Below are 15844 nucleotides of genomic sequence, written 5' to 3'. Positions count from 1 at the left end.
TTTCCTAGGAAATGTATTAGAATCAGCCCTCCTAACTGTGCATGCGTGCAGAATCGCTTGTTGTGTCCAACTCTTTGCAACCCGATGGGCTGCAGCTCACCAGGCTCCTCTGTCTGTGGGATTCTCCAGGCAAGAATACACGAGTGGGTTGCTGTGCCCACCTCCATGGGAACTTCCCAACCCATGGATCGAACCTACATCTCTTATGTCTCCTGCATTGCAGGCAAGTTTCCTTACCACTAGCGCTACCTGGGAAGCCTTCCTAACTATATGGTCCATATAAGTAAATGGCTTGTTGTTGTTTAGTCGCTAAGTTGTGTCTGGCTCTTTTGTGACCCTGTGGACTGTAGCCCACCAGGCTCCTCTGTCCATGGGATTTCCCAGGCAACAATACTGGAGGGGGTTGCCATTTCCTTCTTCCCGACCCAGGGATAGAACCTGTGTCTCCTGCATTTACTGCTGGATTCTTTACCACTGAGCCACCTGGGAAGCACACAAGTATATGGTACCAAGGACAAGATACTTATAAGAAGAAGCAAATGTCCTGACTTGTTATTTTTCTTGTCTGCGTGGATCCTTGGGCAGAGGAGGGTACTGTGATGTATGGGGCACCCTGCAGAGATCAGACCAACTAGTAAATCAGGAATTCCAGAGTTGGAGGCAAGTAAGGTACGCTCTAGCTTCCCTGGTAGCTCAGACGATAAAGCGTCTGCTTACAATGCGGGAAACCTGGGTTCGATCCCTGAGTCAGGAAGATCCCCTGGAGAAGGGAATGGCAACCCACTCCAGTATTCATGCCTGGAAAATCCCACGGACCAAGGAGCCTGATGGGCTACAGACCATGGGGTCACAAAGAGTCGCCAGGGAACATCTATTGCTGAAAACCAGAGCTGCTGAAGAACAAGAATCTAAGCAGCCAAAATGACAAAAAGACAGATTTCCAAGGTTAGGAACACAGAAACAGCCAGACAGAAAAGTCAACACAAAGCGTAACCAAAACACTAGAAGATGGAGATCACAGTGAAGCAATCTTCTAAAATTACTTCTACAAGCCAGACAATGAATCCTGATGGGATTCATGAGCCCTTGGATAAAGCAAGTGACTATAAACTGAGTGAAAATGGGAGTTCAAGGGAGATAGACACCCAGGGTGCCTGGCTTACTATCATGCAGTCTTGCAGTGCTTCTCAATGCTGGCTGCCCTTCAGTCATTTGGGGAACATTTTAGAAAACACCCGTGCTTGGTCCCACACCAAACCAATGAAGTCAGAATCTCTGGGAAGTGGGGCTCAAGTGTCAGTATATTTCAGAAGTTCTCCAGGTGATTCTAATGTCCCTCAGGAGTGAGAAAGCACAGTGTGATGTGGATTATAAATCACTGTGCAATTATACAGGCTCCTGATGGTGCAGTGGTAAAGAAACTGCCTGCCTCCTCGAGGTTTTGATTGGCACTTCTCTAATGGTGAGTGACATTGCCCATTTTTTCACCATATGTAAAATAGACAGCCAGTGGGAGTTTGATGTCTCACATAGAGCACCCAAAGCCATGGCTCTGTGACATCCTGGAGAGATGGGGTGAGGAGGAAGGCGGGAGGGTGGAGAGGACATGTTTACTTATGGCCAATTCATGTTGGTGTATGGCAAAAATCATCACAATATTGTAAAGTAATTATCCTCCAATTAAAAACAAGTCCCCCTGCCAGTGCAAAGACGCAAGAGCTGAAAGTTCGATCCCTGGGTCTGGAAGATCCCCTGGAGGAGAAAATGGCAACCCACCCCAGTATTCTTGCCTGGAAATTTCCATGGACAGAGAAGCCTGGCGGGCTACAGTCCATGGGGCTGCAAAGAGTCAGACACGACAGCACGCACACACATGCAGGTATCCAGTTCACCTTTGCTTAATTAGCTGAATCCACTTCACGGTGTTGACTCTTCTAGATTCTGGGGAGCTGGGGCAATGAGAACTGAGCCTTTTTGCTTCTGCATGGTTAGATCATTAGGACTCTGGCTACACAGAGAAAATGTAATTTTGGCTGGACAGTTGTTATCAGCACAGGCTGAAGATGCCCTAGAGAGCTGACCGCTGAGGGATGGCTTCTGACAGTCAGAGCAGCTGGAGAGTTAAGCCCTTCGTTTTGGAAAGGGGATGCGAGTGGGTAGCTCTAGAACATCTGCCTTAGTTCACATCTTGCATCTTCAGATCCATTCCTTTGTCTAGGGAGGGTGTCCTTCATGACTGTGATGGGCCTCTGTTCCTGGGAGGACAATTTAGCAGCATGTTAATGGGACAAACTGGGGGAGCTTCCCAAGTGGCTCAGTAGTAAAGTATCCTGCCACTGCAGGAGATGCAGGAGACATGGGTTCAATCCCTAGCTCAGGAAGAACCTTTGGAGGCAGGTTCTTGGATCTCTGTATTCTACTTCTTTGGCACATGACATGAAAGCTGTTGTTGTTGTTGTTGTTTTAGGTCTATATTGTGCCCAGCAATATAGCATCCCTTTCTTGTAAAGTGTTAAGTGTGTACTGCCTGGGTCTCTGATAGTAATTTTCCTTAAACTAAATGGAATATTTGATGCTGGTTCTTTCTCCACAAGCACATTTGGTTTCTTCCTGTGCAAAAAGCTGGCACCCAAAACTGTTGCTCCTGACTTCTTGAAAAGGTATTACCTCAAAAAAATAAAAGATATTACCTCTCTGAACATAATTAAAATCACCCAGAAACTTAAGTGATCTCTCTCTTTAAAATAAAAGGGAGCAGTCTGTTATAAACACTGTCAGTTTCTAAGTTACATTTTTTTTTTTTGTTTTCCTGGAAAACTCTTCTTAAGTTTCTTTAAAAGATGCATCCTTTAGCTTTCCATTGGGGTTTTGCAGAGTATGTATAATCAGAATATGTAATAGCTTTTAGAAAGGAAGGAACAGTTCCCAGAACTGAAATTTCCTGAAAGTTAAGAGTGGGTCTGTGTGAGCGTGAGCACCCACATCTCTTTACAAGGCAGCACAGCCTTTCCGTAACAGACAAAACTTGCCTTCTTTACAAATGCTGTGACCAGTTCTGAAGAATTCTGACCATTTCTGGGATTTGTAACAGTCCATATGTAGTGTCTTTTTTAACCAGTGCAATTCTTCTGTGCTATCAGAAGAGGGTGTTAGTTGAAACTATTCTTAAAATTGTTACTCAGAGGCTCTATATTTTTTTTCTGATCAATGCTTTTCTTGGAAAAGCCGTGAAATGTATTTTGAGTGAGTGGAAGAGAGGCTCATTTTCAGTCTTAGATAATTTAATCTATAATTTTCTCAAACTTTTTTTTTTTACTGACTATACCTGCTTTTAAAATAATGTTTTGCTTCTAATTCAAAAGTAGTAGGACTAAAACAAGCTAACAAACTCGTCGTGTTTTGAATATTGCTTTCAATGAAGTGCTCTTAAGTAAGTTAATGTTTATTCAACCAAATATGTTGGTACTATTTTAAAATAGTTATTCCACCAAGTATGTCAAGACTGTTCAACCAACTATGTCTGTACCAGTGAGACTTAATTGTCTAATTAAGAAATTAGACAAGGAAATGCTAAGGAAGGGTCAGACTTTGAAGTTTGGATTTTATTATATATGTAACCTTTTTTCCTGCTGAGAATACAAATTTAGTTTGGTATATGTCATTCTATTTTCTTTTTTAAAAAATATGTTCACCTAAAACAGGGAATGTTGTTCTCCTTCCTCTACTTTGCCATGCTAAGTTTTTAAACATAAAACTCATTTTTTTTGTTGTTGTTCATTTCCCTATATTGTTGAGACTCGTGGCAACATTGTTAAACTCTTTTCTTATTGTTTTTAAATTTATATAATTGTGAATTTTAACTGTTGTGAATTTGAAAATATCTTAAGAAATATAAGGAACATTTGCTTCTCTATTTGTAACAAGCTTTTAGAGCAGGACTGGACATTCTGGACAAAGCTGAGTCATCAAGACTTTATAGAAACTAGATCCCAGAGGTTTTCTTGTTCCCTCGCACTGTCAACCCCATGCCTCCTGTCTCATTACCCCTTCCCAGTGTCACCTTCCAGTCTTCTTGGCCTTAAATCACAAACTGAAGCATCCTTGCGTGGAACCTCCTCTTAGTTGGAACCAGACTTCCTGTTTGGCTAGGCTCACTCCTCCATCATCTCTATGTGTTGTGGAAATAGAAGTAGCTCATGCTTGTGGGGCACTGGGCACCTCGTGCATAAAATACATTCAGTAAGTGATAAGAAAAGCCATGGGCTGTCTTAATTGCTATTATTTAATGTAATTGTTTCCCAAGTACCTTTATTAGTAGGTGGTCGTGTTTTCCATTTCACAAATAAGAAACCTGGAGGATCTTAGATAGTAATTAACATGTCCAAGGTCACACAACTACTGAGCAGTGGAAGTTATGGTTTTACTCCAATGCAAGGGTTTTTACTATTAGCTTTATAACTCAGAAGAGGAATTCACAGTGAAATATGACTATTGATAGGCTGAATCTTCCTGGAATAGTGGCCTTTCACAAATAACACTCATTGGAAGGGAATGTCACATATATTTGAGGATCGTTTTATCAGGGAGACCTCCTTGTATTTCTTGTGTGTATGCAGACCCAGAAGCTTACTGAACCAGTTGCAAATATTCTAATGAATGCAGAATTCATAAGGAATAAACAAATAAATAATCCTTGAAAGAAGCCCACAAATTCAATTTTCTGTACTGAAGTAAATGTTAGGAAGCTTTCTCTCTAATTTTCCACAAATGATTTGCTCAGTTATAGACCAATAATGCCATTAAAAAATTAAATTTAGCAATACTCTAAAAATTTTGTCATTTCTTCAATGCCCTAAAAATCTGATTAGTTTAGAAAACAGCACAGCTAAAATTAGCAGTGCCTTTTCTGTCTTTGCCCTAAAGTGGTAATGTTTTTGTCAATTTGAGGAAACATTATTATTTAGTTTAGAGACTATGGCATTTAGCAGTTTTGAAAGATTATTTTTTTATCCATTTTGAATTAGTCTGCTGAAAATTGAGGCTCATTAGTGGTAACAAGTTCAAGGGGAAATAATTTGCATTTCCAAATTGGACCCATCGCCATTCCTGTTGCTGGCAGCCTCTTGAAAGGGAATCTTGTATTTCTAGGCACTTTCCTGTGATTCATTTCCTCTCCAAAAGGTTAAAAATACCACTGTGTAAAGTCTAAAGGAAGAAGAAACACTTAACTAAAAATGTTAGTTATGAAAGAAATCTATATTAATCAAAGGCAGTTGAAATTATTGGTAAGTTTTACATATATAAAAATATGTTTTAGCTTACTTATTTATTTCCTTTAATGTTTCTCCATAAATGGTCCCTTTTTTATTAGAGTATAATTGCTTTACAATGTAGTGTTAGTCTCTGCTGTATGGTGAAGTGAATCGACTATGTGTATACATAGATTCCCTCCCTCTTGAGCCTTTCTCTCACCCCACCTCCATTCTACCCCTCAAGGTCATGACAGAGCTTATTTATTTTTAACTGAATTAACTGACCATTGAACTAGAGGTAGTATTCTAAGAGTTCTCTCTATCTATGCTTCTTATTTCATAATTTAGTTGCAACTGCAAGAGAATATACATGGAGACAGACAAATTCAAATTTTTTACTCTTATTATGTTAATACACATTTCTGCACCTCATACCTAGCTATGTGTATGTATATATATGGTGTGTGTCTATGTGTGTATATATACATTTAAGCATTTATATATATGTATGTTGTGTGGTTTAGTCATTTAGTCGAGTCCAACTCTTTGGTGACCCCATGGTTGTAATCTGTCACGCTCCTCCGTCTGTGGGATTTCCCAGGAAAGAATACTGGAGTGGGTTGCCATTTTCTCCTCCAGGGAATCTTTCCCAACCTGGGATTGAACCCGTATCTCCTGCATTGGCAGGCAAATTCTTTGCCACTGAGCCATGCAGGAAGCCATGAAGTTTGAGTATAAATAATATATATGTGTAAATATATATGAAGTTTGAGTTCAGTTTCACAAAAACATGTACAAAACTTTTTTAAAACTAGAAGACAGAATTTATTAAAAGTTCTTTTCTTTTCATCTGTCTTGGCAGTGCTGGGTCTTCATTCCATGGGCTTCTCTAGTTGCAGCACTGAGGCTTAGTTGTGGCTTGTGGGATCTTAGTTCCCCAACCAGGGATTGAACCTGGGCCACCTTCATTGGGAGCACAGAGTCTTCCTAACTGCCGGACCACCAGGGAAGTCCTGACAGTTTAAATTAGAAATTAGCTTTGCCTACTTACTAAAGATAATTGCCAAATGTTTGAGCCCAAGAATGATTTTTAATCTGTTTTTGGACTGGTTTAACCTTATTTCACAGTTCACATATTGCTGAAGCCTGGCTTGGAGAATTTTGAGCATTACTTTACTAGTGTGTGAGATGAGTGCAATTTTGTGGTAGTTTGAGCATTCTTTGGCATTCCCTTTCTTTGGGATTGGAATGAAAACTGACTCCTTTTCCAGTCCTGTGGCCACTAATGAGTTTTCCAAATTTGCTGGCATATTGAGTGCAGCACTTTCACAGCATCATCTTTCAGGATTTGAAATAGCTCTACTGGAATTCCATCACCTCCACTAGCTTTGTTCGTAGTGATGCTTTCTAAGGCCCACTTGACTTCACATTCCAGGATGTCTGGCTCTAGGTGAGTGATCACACCATCATGATTATCTTGGTCGTGAAGATCTTTTTTGTACAGTTCTTCTGTGTATTCTTGCCACCTCTTCTTAATATCTTCTGCTTCTGTTAGGTCCATACCATTTCTGTCCATTATCGAGCCCATCTTTGCATGAAATGTTCCCTTGGTATCTCTAATTTTCTTGAAGAGATCTCTAGTCTTTCCCATTCTATTGTTTTCCTCTATTTCTTTGCATTGATCACTGAGGAAGGCTTTCTTATCTCTTCTTTCTATTCTTTGGAACTCTGCATTCAAATGCTTATATCTTTCCTTTTCTCCTTTGCTTTTTGCTTCTCTTCTTTTCACAGCTATTTGTAAGGCCTCCCCAGACAGCCATTTTGCTTTTTTGCATTTCTTTTCCATGGGGATGGTCTTGATCCCTTTCTCCTATACAATGTCATGAACCTCTATCCATAGTTCATCAGGCACTCTATCTATCAGATCTAGTCCCTTAAATCTATTTCTCACTTCCACTGTATAATCATAAGGGGTTTGATTTAGGTCATACCTGAATGGTCTAGTGGTTTTCCCTACTTTCTTCAATTTAAGTCTGAATTTGGCAATAAGGAGTTCATGATCTGAGCCACAGTCAGCTCCTGGTCTTGTTTTTGTTGACTGTATAGAGCTTCTCCATCTTTGGCTGCAAAGAATATAATCAGTCTGATTTCGGTGTTGACCATCTGGTGATGTCCATGTGTAGAGTCTTCTCTTGTGTTGTTGGAAGAGGGTGTTTGCTATGACCAGTGCATTCTCTTGGCAAAATTCTATTAGCCTTTGCCCTACTTCATTCCATATTCCAAGGCCAAATTTGCCTGTTACTCCAGGTGTTTCTTGACTTCCTACTTTTTCATTTTTGCAATGACATTACTTTGCCAACAAAGGTCCGTCTAGTCAAGGCTATTGTTTTTCCAGTTGTCATGTATGGATGTGAGAGTTGGACTGTGGAGAAAGCTGAGCGCTGAAGAATTGATGCTTTTGAACTGTGGTATTGGAGAAGACTCTTGAGAGTCCCTTGGACTGCAAGGAAATCCAACCAGTCCATTCTGAAGGAGATCAGCCCTGGGTGTTCATTGGAAGGAAAGATGCTAAAGCTCAAACCCCAGTACTTTGGCCACCTCATGCGAAGAGTTGACTCATTGGAAAAGACTCTGATGCTGGGAGGGATTGGGGACAGGAGGAAAAGGGGACAACAGAGGATGAGATGGCTGGATGGCATCACTGACTCAATGGACGTGAGTCTGAGTGAACTCTGGGAGTTGGTGATGGACAGGGAGGCCTGGCATGCTGCTATTCATGGGGTCACAAAGAGTTGGACATGACTGAGCGACTGAACTGAACTGATCCTTATTTCTTGTATATGTGATCATATTTGGTGCTATTCAATGCATTTACTAAGGACTTCCCTGGTGGCTCAGATGGTAAAGTGTCTGCCTACAATGTGGGAGACCGGTTTGATCCCTGGGTTGGGAAGATCCTCTGGAGAAGGAAATGGCAACCCACTCCAGTACTCTTGCCTGGAAAATCCCATGGATGGAGGAGCCTGGTAGTCTACAATCCTTGGGGTCGCAAAGAGTCAGACACGACTTGGAAGAGATTTACTAATAATAAAGTGACACTAAATGTAGAGAACTGAGTTATACAATCACATGAAGAGTACATTTACTTGTTTTCACAGCACTGGAGAGCATGGAAGGATATTATTATAGAGACAATGTTTCGGTGGAAGAATTTCAAGCTCAGATAAATGCAGCTTCCTTGGAAAAGGTCAAACAGTACAACCAGAAGCTCAGGTATGTCACTGTTCAGTTTTAAAAAAGGTTTTCATATTGTAACAAGAGCCGATGAATAGAGCTTTCGCAATTATTCGTTAGATGATTAATCATGATATTTCTTTTGATATAAAGTCCTCCTCTTTAGGGTTTAATATTTCTGATATGCTAATGGGTTCTTTTTTTGCAAATAAGTTAGAAAAAGTTTTAAAACTTTCATGCTATTGTCTTAATTTCTTAGAAAGATCAAGAGATTAAATATTTAGCAGACCATTATCAGGAAAATAAAACCATTGATCTTTTATAGCAGTGTCTCCTAGGAGATTCAGTGGTTTAAAGGTAAAATAGTTTCCTTTATGTACCATTAAACAACAAACAGCCAGTACCTTATACCAAGAGGTGAATATGTTTAACATAGAAGATAAAATAAAACAGGTACTGCTTGATATTGGGAAAAGTATCTACTTTCAAATACTTTCAAGTAGCATTGCATTTTATTGTTTTTCCTCTAAAAATCATCTTACTGATATCATTATCAATGGCAGGGAAAAATTAAGTGCAATAAGTGAAAGGGAAATGTGTTATAATTCAGAAGCTTTAATATTCAATTAATTATTAGCCTATGTATCTCCCTTTTATAAATTACTCTGATAATAGGCCATCTTTTAAAATTATTGACAGATTATTAATTTTATTTTTAAAAGAAAAAAGACTTTGTTCTGCCTTGCTGCTGCTACTGCTAGGTCACTTCAGTCGTGTCCAACTCTGTGCGACCCCATAGACGGCAGCCCACCAGGCTCCCCAGTCCCTGGGATTCTCCAGGCAAGAACACTGGAGTGTGTTGCCATTTCCTTCTCCAATGCATGAAAGTGAAAAGTGAAAGTGAAGTCACTCAGTCGCTTACAACTTTCAGCGACCCCATGGACTGCAGCCTACCAGGCTCCTCCATCCATTGATTGTCCAGGCAAGAATACTGGAGTGGGTTGCCATTGCCTTCTCCTTAGGCCTTAGTAAATAAAAAATACTGTTGTTTTTCTTTTTTTTTGGTTTTGTCCATAATATGGCCAAATCATGAAGATAAATTAATTCCTAAAATTCCTGGTGCAGGAAGGGGTTGGTTCTTGTGGTTACCACCAGTGGGTTGGCTTTGTTTCACTGTGAATGCATCCTCACGCTAACCCTGTCTCACACAAGCCTGTCCCTTTTCCATGTTCTTTACTCTCTACCATCATTTTATCATCTTTAGCCTCAAAGCCCCCAGTATTTTTTCATTTCTCATTTTCTTTTCCTCCTAAAATCTAGTTGAAGATCCTGATGCTTCTTAGACTGCTCTAATTCTATTACCTTGTCTAGATCGTTATTTTTCAAAGACATCTAATAGACTTTCACAGGGGAAAAAAATAGTTATTCTTGAGTTCTTAAATACTGTGTATGTGTGCTCAGTCGTGTCTGACTTTTTGCGACCGCATGGACTGTAGCCTGCCTGGCTCCTCTGTCCATGGGATTCTCCAGGCAGAAATACTGGAAATAAGAATAGGAGGTTGCCATGCCCTTTTCCAAGGAATCTTTCCCAACCCAGGGATTGAACCCGTGTCTTCTGAATTGCTGGTGATTCTTTACCATCTCAGCCATCAGGGAAGCTCAAATACTGTGTCTAGATTCCTGGGTCAGAAAGATCTGCTGGACAAGGGATAGGCTACCCACTCCAGTATTCTTGGGCTTCCCTTGTGGCTCAGCTGGTAAAGAATCCGCCTGTAATGCGGGAGACCCGGGTTTGATCCCTGGCTTGGGAAGATCCCCTGGAGAAGGGAAAGGCTACCCACCCCAGAATTCTGGCCTAGAGAATTCCATGGACTATATAGTCCACAGGGTCGCAAGAGTCAGACATGACTGAGCGACTTTCACCCTCACTGACTAAGCAATACTGACTTAAGAAGCTAAGTCACATCTTGTGAAGACCTCTCATTTGAGTACCATTAGCACAAAAGATAATTTTTGCTTTCATATCTGATAAAATATAGGTTATCTTTCAAATAAGAATACAAAATTAAAGCATTTCTATGGAAGCTGTGGGCCCTGACAATACATCCCCCGAGTCTAGTTTGAGCAAACAAACTGGATCTTCCTGACCCAGGGATTGAACCCAGGTCTCTTATGTCTCCTGCATTGGCAGGTGGATTCTTTACTACTAGTACCACCTCAGAAGACTTAGAAGTCCCTTAGGAGGATTCTAATATGTTGGTAGAATTGAAAACCAATTCTATAGATCGGGAAGTTGCCAAAGTATGACCGCCAGACCAGCATCCCACTAGAGCGTTGCTTTGGCATCCTCATTCATTCCCGATCGCCAAGGAGCAGTGTTGTTCTAACCCACATGTCTGACCATGTCACTCTTCTACTCGAAGCGTTTGTTGATTTCTTATTGCTCTCCCCCACCAAAAAGAGTCACAGACTCCCTTGCCAGGCAGCCAACATCTTTCATGACTTGGCCCAAGACTTCCTTTCTCTGCCTGTGTGCCAGACAGGCTGTGCTTTCCTCATTTCTAACCATACCCTTTACTTCCCTTCTCCCCTGAGTTTTCACACTTCACTTAGCTTCTGCTTCCTGTCTCCCCTGTCTATAAAGCTACTACTCATATGATTCAATGTCCAGCTCTAGGATAGTCTCCTTCATGAAATATTTTTCATTTATTTTTGGGCTAGGATGAAGCCCTGGGCATTCAGTTTTTCAGAAGTCCCTTACGTGCTAAGTCGCTTCAGTCGTGTCCGATTCTTTGCAACTCTATGGAATACAGTTCACCAGGCCCCTCTGTCCATGGGATTTTCCTGGCAAGAATACTAGAGTGGGTTGCCATTCCCTCCTCCAAGGGATCTTCATGACCTATGGATCGAACCCACATCTCTTATGTTTCCTGCATTGGCAGGCAGCCTCTTTACCACTAGCACCACCTCAGAAGCCCTTAAAAGTCCCTTAGGAGATTCTGATGTGTTACTAGAAAAGTAAAAATGAAGTCACTCAGTCGTGTCCAGCTCTTTGCGACCCCATGGACTGTAGCCTATCAGGCTTCTCCCTCCATGGGATTTTCCAGGCAAGACTACTGGAGTGGGTTGCCATTTCCTTCTCCAGGGGATCTTCTTGACCCAGGGATCGAACCCAGGTCTCCCGCATTGTATAGGCAGACGCTTTTACCGTCTGAGCCACCAGGAAGTCCAATGTGTTACTAGAATTGAAAACCAATTCCATAGATTGGGAAGTTGTCAAAGTATGACCTCCAGACCAGCAGCATCCGTGTCATCTGCAAGCTTGTTAAAAGCAACTCTTTGTTGGAACAAGCCTTCCAGGTGATTCTCATCAAATCACACTCAAATTTCAGAGCCACTGTCCGAGGCTAAATGGGTGACAGCTCATCCTTCCCCTCTTCCATTTTACTTTATGGCTGTTACAGAATTCAGTTATTATCCCTGATGATACAGCTATGTGTATAGGTTATTTATCTTCTTTATTCTACTATAAGCTCTTTGAGATGCAGGGTAAGTTTATCTTGCTGTTTCCCATTGCATTTATCGAAGTATCTTGCATAGAAAGCTCTCGTAAATATATGTTTAGTTGCATTAAATTATTTAGCTGTAACTGGCAGAGAAAAGTGGGGATGGGGCATAGCCTTTGTACACCTATGGGTCTTTTTTTTTTAATACAAATATACACTCGCTATATATGAGTGTATATTTATAATTTTTAAAAAAGAGGACATAAATTTGAGCAAACTCTGGGAGATAGTGAAGGATAGGGAAGCCTGGTGTGCTGCAGTCCATGGGGTCACATAGAGTCTGACACGACTGAACTACTGAACAATAACAACAAGATTCTTTGTTAAGAAAAACAGCATATGTATTCATTGCATGCTGTCCTCTTAACATAAGAAAACGTTTTAATGTATCTTTTCCTGAAGAGAGCATTTTAAGAGTACAGACTCGGTACAAATTACATGCCCTTGTCAGCAGTTACCTGCTATATATCCTTCTTGCTGAATATTAAATTTCCTTTGCACAGGAAGACAATTACCTTCCTCTTTACTCCTAGTAATGCCATTTTTTCCTGCTGATTTCTTGAGTAAAGGTATTAATTTCTTCCTTAATTTTTCCTGTTACTTGTAACCTCAAATACTCAGATGTTGCTCTTGAACAATCTGTTCTTGGTTTTCAGACCCAGAGGCTGACCTTGACCATTTCTTTAAAGGCTGTTATTGTCCATGTTAAAAAAAACCTTCAGGGGTCACTAGTTCCTCATATTCCTAGAGCCTAACACTTTCACTGAAAACTGTTTCATTCCAAATGTTAATTTACTAATTAGATATCAGAAAAGGTTTTAAAACAAACAAGCATAAGTAGATAAATTGATAAACTATTATCTTATTGGAAAGCTTTAGATTCTAAAATTCTTTAGATTACAGGTTTCAGAAACCACACTTAAACAGGCATAAACAAAATAATATGGCTTATATAACCAGTATATTCAGTGACTGTGGTGTTTCAGGTACAGCTGGATCCAGGTATATGGGCTTCAAGATACTCTTTCTTTCTCTCTCTTTTTGGTATTCCTGTCCTCTCTGTGGGCTTCATTTTCAGGCAGAGTTGTTTCACTTTTGGGTAGAAGTGGTCACCACAGACCAGTATTGCATTTAGAGAAGAAGAGAAGGTGTACCTCTCCTGCCAACTAAGATTTTCAGCAAAATACCTGGTCTCATTGACAAGACCTGAGTCATGTGCCTGTTCCTGGATGGGCTGAGCAGCACAAAAGACCAGTGGGCTGTCACAGAAAGCACAGGGTAAGCACAAAGGATTTCACAGAAGTTATAGAGATTTCTCCAGAATAGCAAAGAACGGGTGGAAATTTGCTCCTTAAAAGAAAAGATATTGTAGCTGTAATACCTACCAATTTTTAAGAACACATTAGAAGTCAGTCACAATGCTAGGTGAGTTACATAGATTATTTAATAAGCCAGTGAGTTCCATATTATAGTCTCTATTTTAAAGGGAAGTTGCACAAGTTAACCCAGATAATAAGTGGTGAAAACAGGACTTAAAGACTTTTTCTCTTTAAAGTCTGTAATTTTTTTTACTATATGAAGCCATCTCAGTGAGAGGAGTAAACGATTTACACGACAAACAAATTTTCTGTTACGAAGTTTTGGTATCAGACTGTGTGGATCACAATAAACTGTGGAAAATTCTGAGAGAGATGGGAATACCAGACCACCTGACCTGCCTCTTGAGAAGTCTGTATGCAGGTCAGGAAGCAACAGTTAGAACTGGACATGGAACAACAGACTGGTTCCAAATAGGAAAAGGAGTACGTCAAGGCTGTATATTGTCACCCTGCTTATTTAACTTATATGCAGAGTACATCATGAGAAACGCTGGACTGGAAGAAACACAAGCTGGAATCAAGATTGCTGGGAGAAATATCAATAACCTCAGATATGCAGATGACACCACCCTTATGGCAGAAAGTGAAGAGGAACTAAAAAGCCTCTTGATGATAGTGAAAGAGGGGAGTGAAAAAGTTGTCTTAGAGCTCAACATTCAGAAAACAAAGGTCATAGTATCTGGTCCCATCACTTCATGGGAAATAGATGGGGAAACAGTGGAAACAGTGTCAGACTTTATTATTTTGGGCTCCAAAATCACTGCAGATGGTGATTTCAGCCATGAAATTAAAAGATGCTTACTCCTTGGAAGAAAAGTTTGAGCAACCTAGATAGCATATTCAAAAGCAGAGACGTTACTTTGCTGACTGAGGTCCGTCTAGTCAAGGCTATGGTTTTTCCAGTAGTCATGTATGGATGTGAGAGTTGGACTGTGAAGAAAGCTGAGCACTGAAGAATTAATGCTTTTGAACTGTGTTGGAGAAGAGTATTGAGAGTCCCTTGGACTGCAAGGAGATCCAACCAATCCATTCTGAAGGAAATCAACCCTGGGATTTCTTTGGAAGGAATGATGCTAAAGCTCAAACTCCAATATTTTGGCCACCTCATGCGAAGAGCTGACTCATTGAAAAAGACTTTGATGCTGGGAGGGATTGAGGGCAGGAGGAGAAGGGGACGACAGAGGATGAGATGGCTGAATGGCATCACTGACTCGATGAACTTGAATCTGAGTGAACTCCGGGAGTTGGTGATGGACAGGGAGGCCTGGCGTGCTGCGATTCATGGGGTCGCAGAGTCGGACACGACTGAGCGACTGAACTGAACTGATTATCAAGTGCCTCCAATTGCTTTGATTCTGTATCATTTATTCATTGAATTTTCATGAGGTTTCCATTCTTGTGAGAATGGCCAAGATGGAAAATGAACAAATAAGCTAATCCATAAACAATGCATTGCAGATAATGAAAAGTGCAATGAAGAAAATCTGAAACTGGTTGCTATACTAAAAGAGCAGATTAGTTAGGAAGTTTAATTAGGTGTTATCTGAAAGAAGGGCTTCCCAGGTGGCGCAGTGGTACAAAATCCACCTGCCAATGCCAAAGACTCAGATTCAGTCCCTGGGTTGGGAATATCCCCTGGGGAAGGAAATGACAACCCACTCCAGTATTCTTGCCTGGGAAATCCATGGTCAGAGGGACCTGGCAGGCTGCAGTCCATGCAGTCACAGAGTCGGGCGTGACTAACCACACAGAAGATTTGAAAGGAACCTGAATCACAAGGAGATGGTCTTGCCAGAGTATGGGGGAAGATCGTTCCCAAAGTGGCAAATTGATGCAAAGGGGTCATGGCAATAGCTTATCTTGCCTGAGGAAGATAAAAGTGGCCAGGGCAATGCTGACAAGTTGAGAAGGGTCATTTGTGTTGAGAGAGCTGTGCAGAGGCCTGGTTATGTAAGGGCTGTAGGCTATTGTAGGAGTTCGGATGTTATTGTAAGGAAGGAGACCATTGCAAATGTTTTATTGAATTCCTGCTGTCCAGTTATATCTCATGCATCTCTTGCAAATAGAATTCAAATGGTTGAAGCTTGCTGGAAGCAGTAGTGAAGCATGAGGTGGCCAGCTGGCTGTTCTGATTGTTTCTCCTCCAGTCTCCAGGGGAATACAGATGAGGCCATGTACCTCAGGAGTCTGCCTCGTGCATCAGAGCCCTGGCACTGAGTGCCTGCACACACCCTGGGTTAGTTGTTTCTCCGGGTGAACAGGATTGAGCCAGCGGAAATTTCTAACAGCTGCTTCTAAAATATACCCTCTGGTGCCAAGTCAGATGATGTTCTTGATTGATTTCCTTCCGATTCTTAAGAAGTACAGCATGTAAAGTGTCTAACTCAGAAATTCTAACCACGAAATTCCAGAG

At 41.0% G+C, this 15844-nt stretch overlaps 1 protein-coding gene across 1 annotated transcript in view; it reads left to right on the top strand.

Moving 5' to 3' along the window:
• PREX2 (phosphatidylinositol-3,4,5-trisphosphate dependent Rac exchange factor 2) overlaps positions 1 to 15844 on the top strand; it is a 305631-nt gene that overhangs the window by 226770 nt on the left and 63017 nt on the right. The window contains exon 35 of the mRNA XM_018058434.1: positions 8411 to 8525. Coding sequence (XP_017913923.1) covers positions 8411 to 8525 — 115 coding nt within the window. The remainder of the gene's footprint in view (positions 1 to 8410; positions 8526 to 15844) is intronic.

This window comes from Capra hircus, chromosome 14 (assembly GCF_001704415.2).
Source record: "Capra hircus breed San Clemente chromosome 14, ASM170441v1, whole genome shotgun sequence".
Classification (NCBI taxonomy): domain Eukaryota; kingdom Metazoa; phylum Chordata; class Mammalia; order Artiodactyla; family Bovidae; genus Capra; species Capra hircus.
This window is presented reverse-complemented; position numbering and strand designations above follow the sequence as displayed.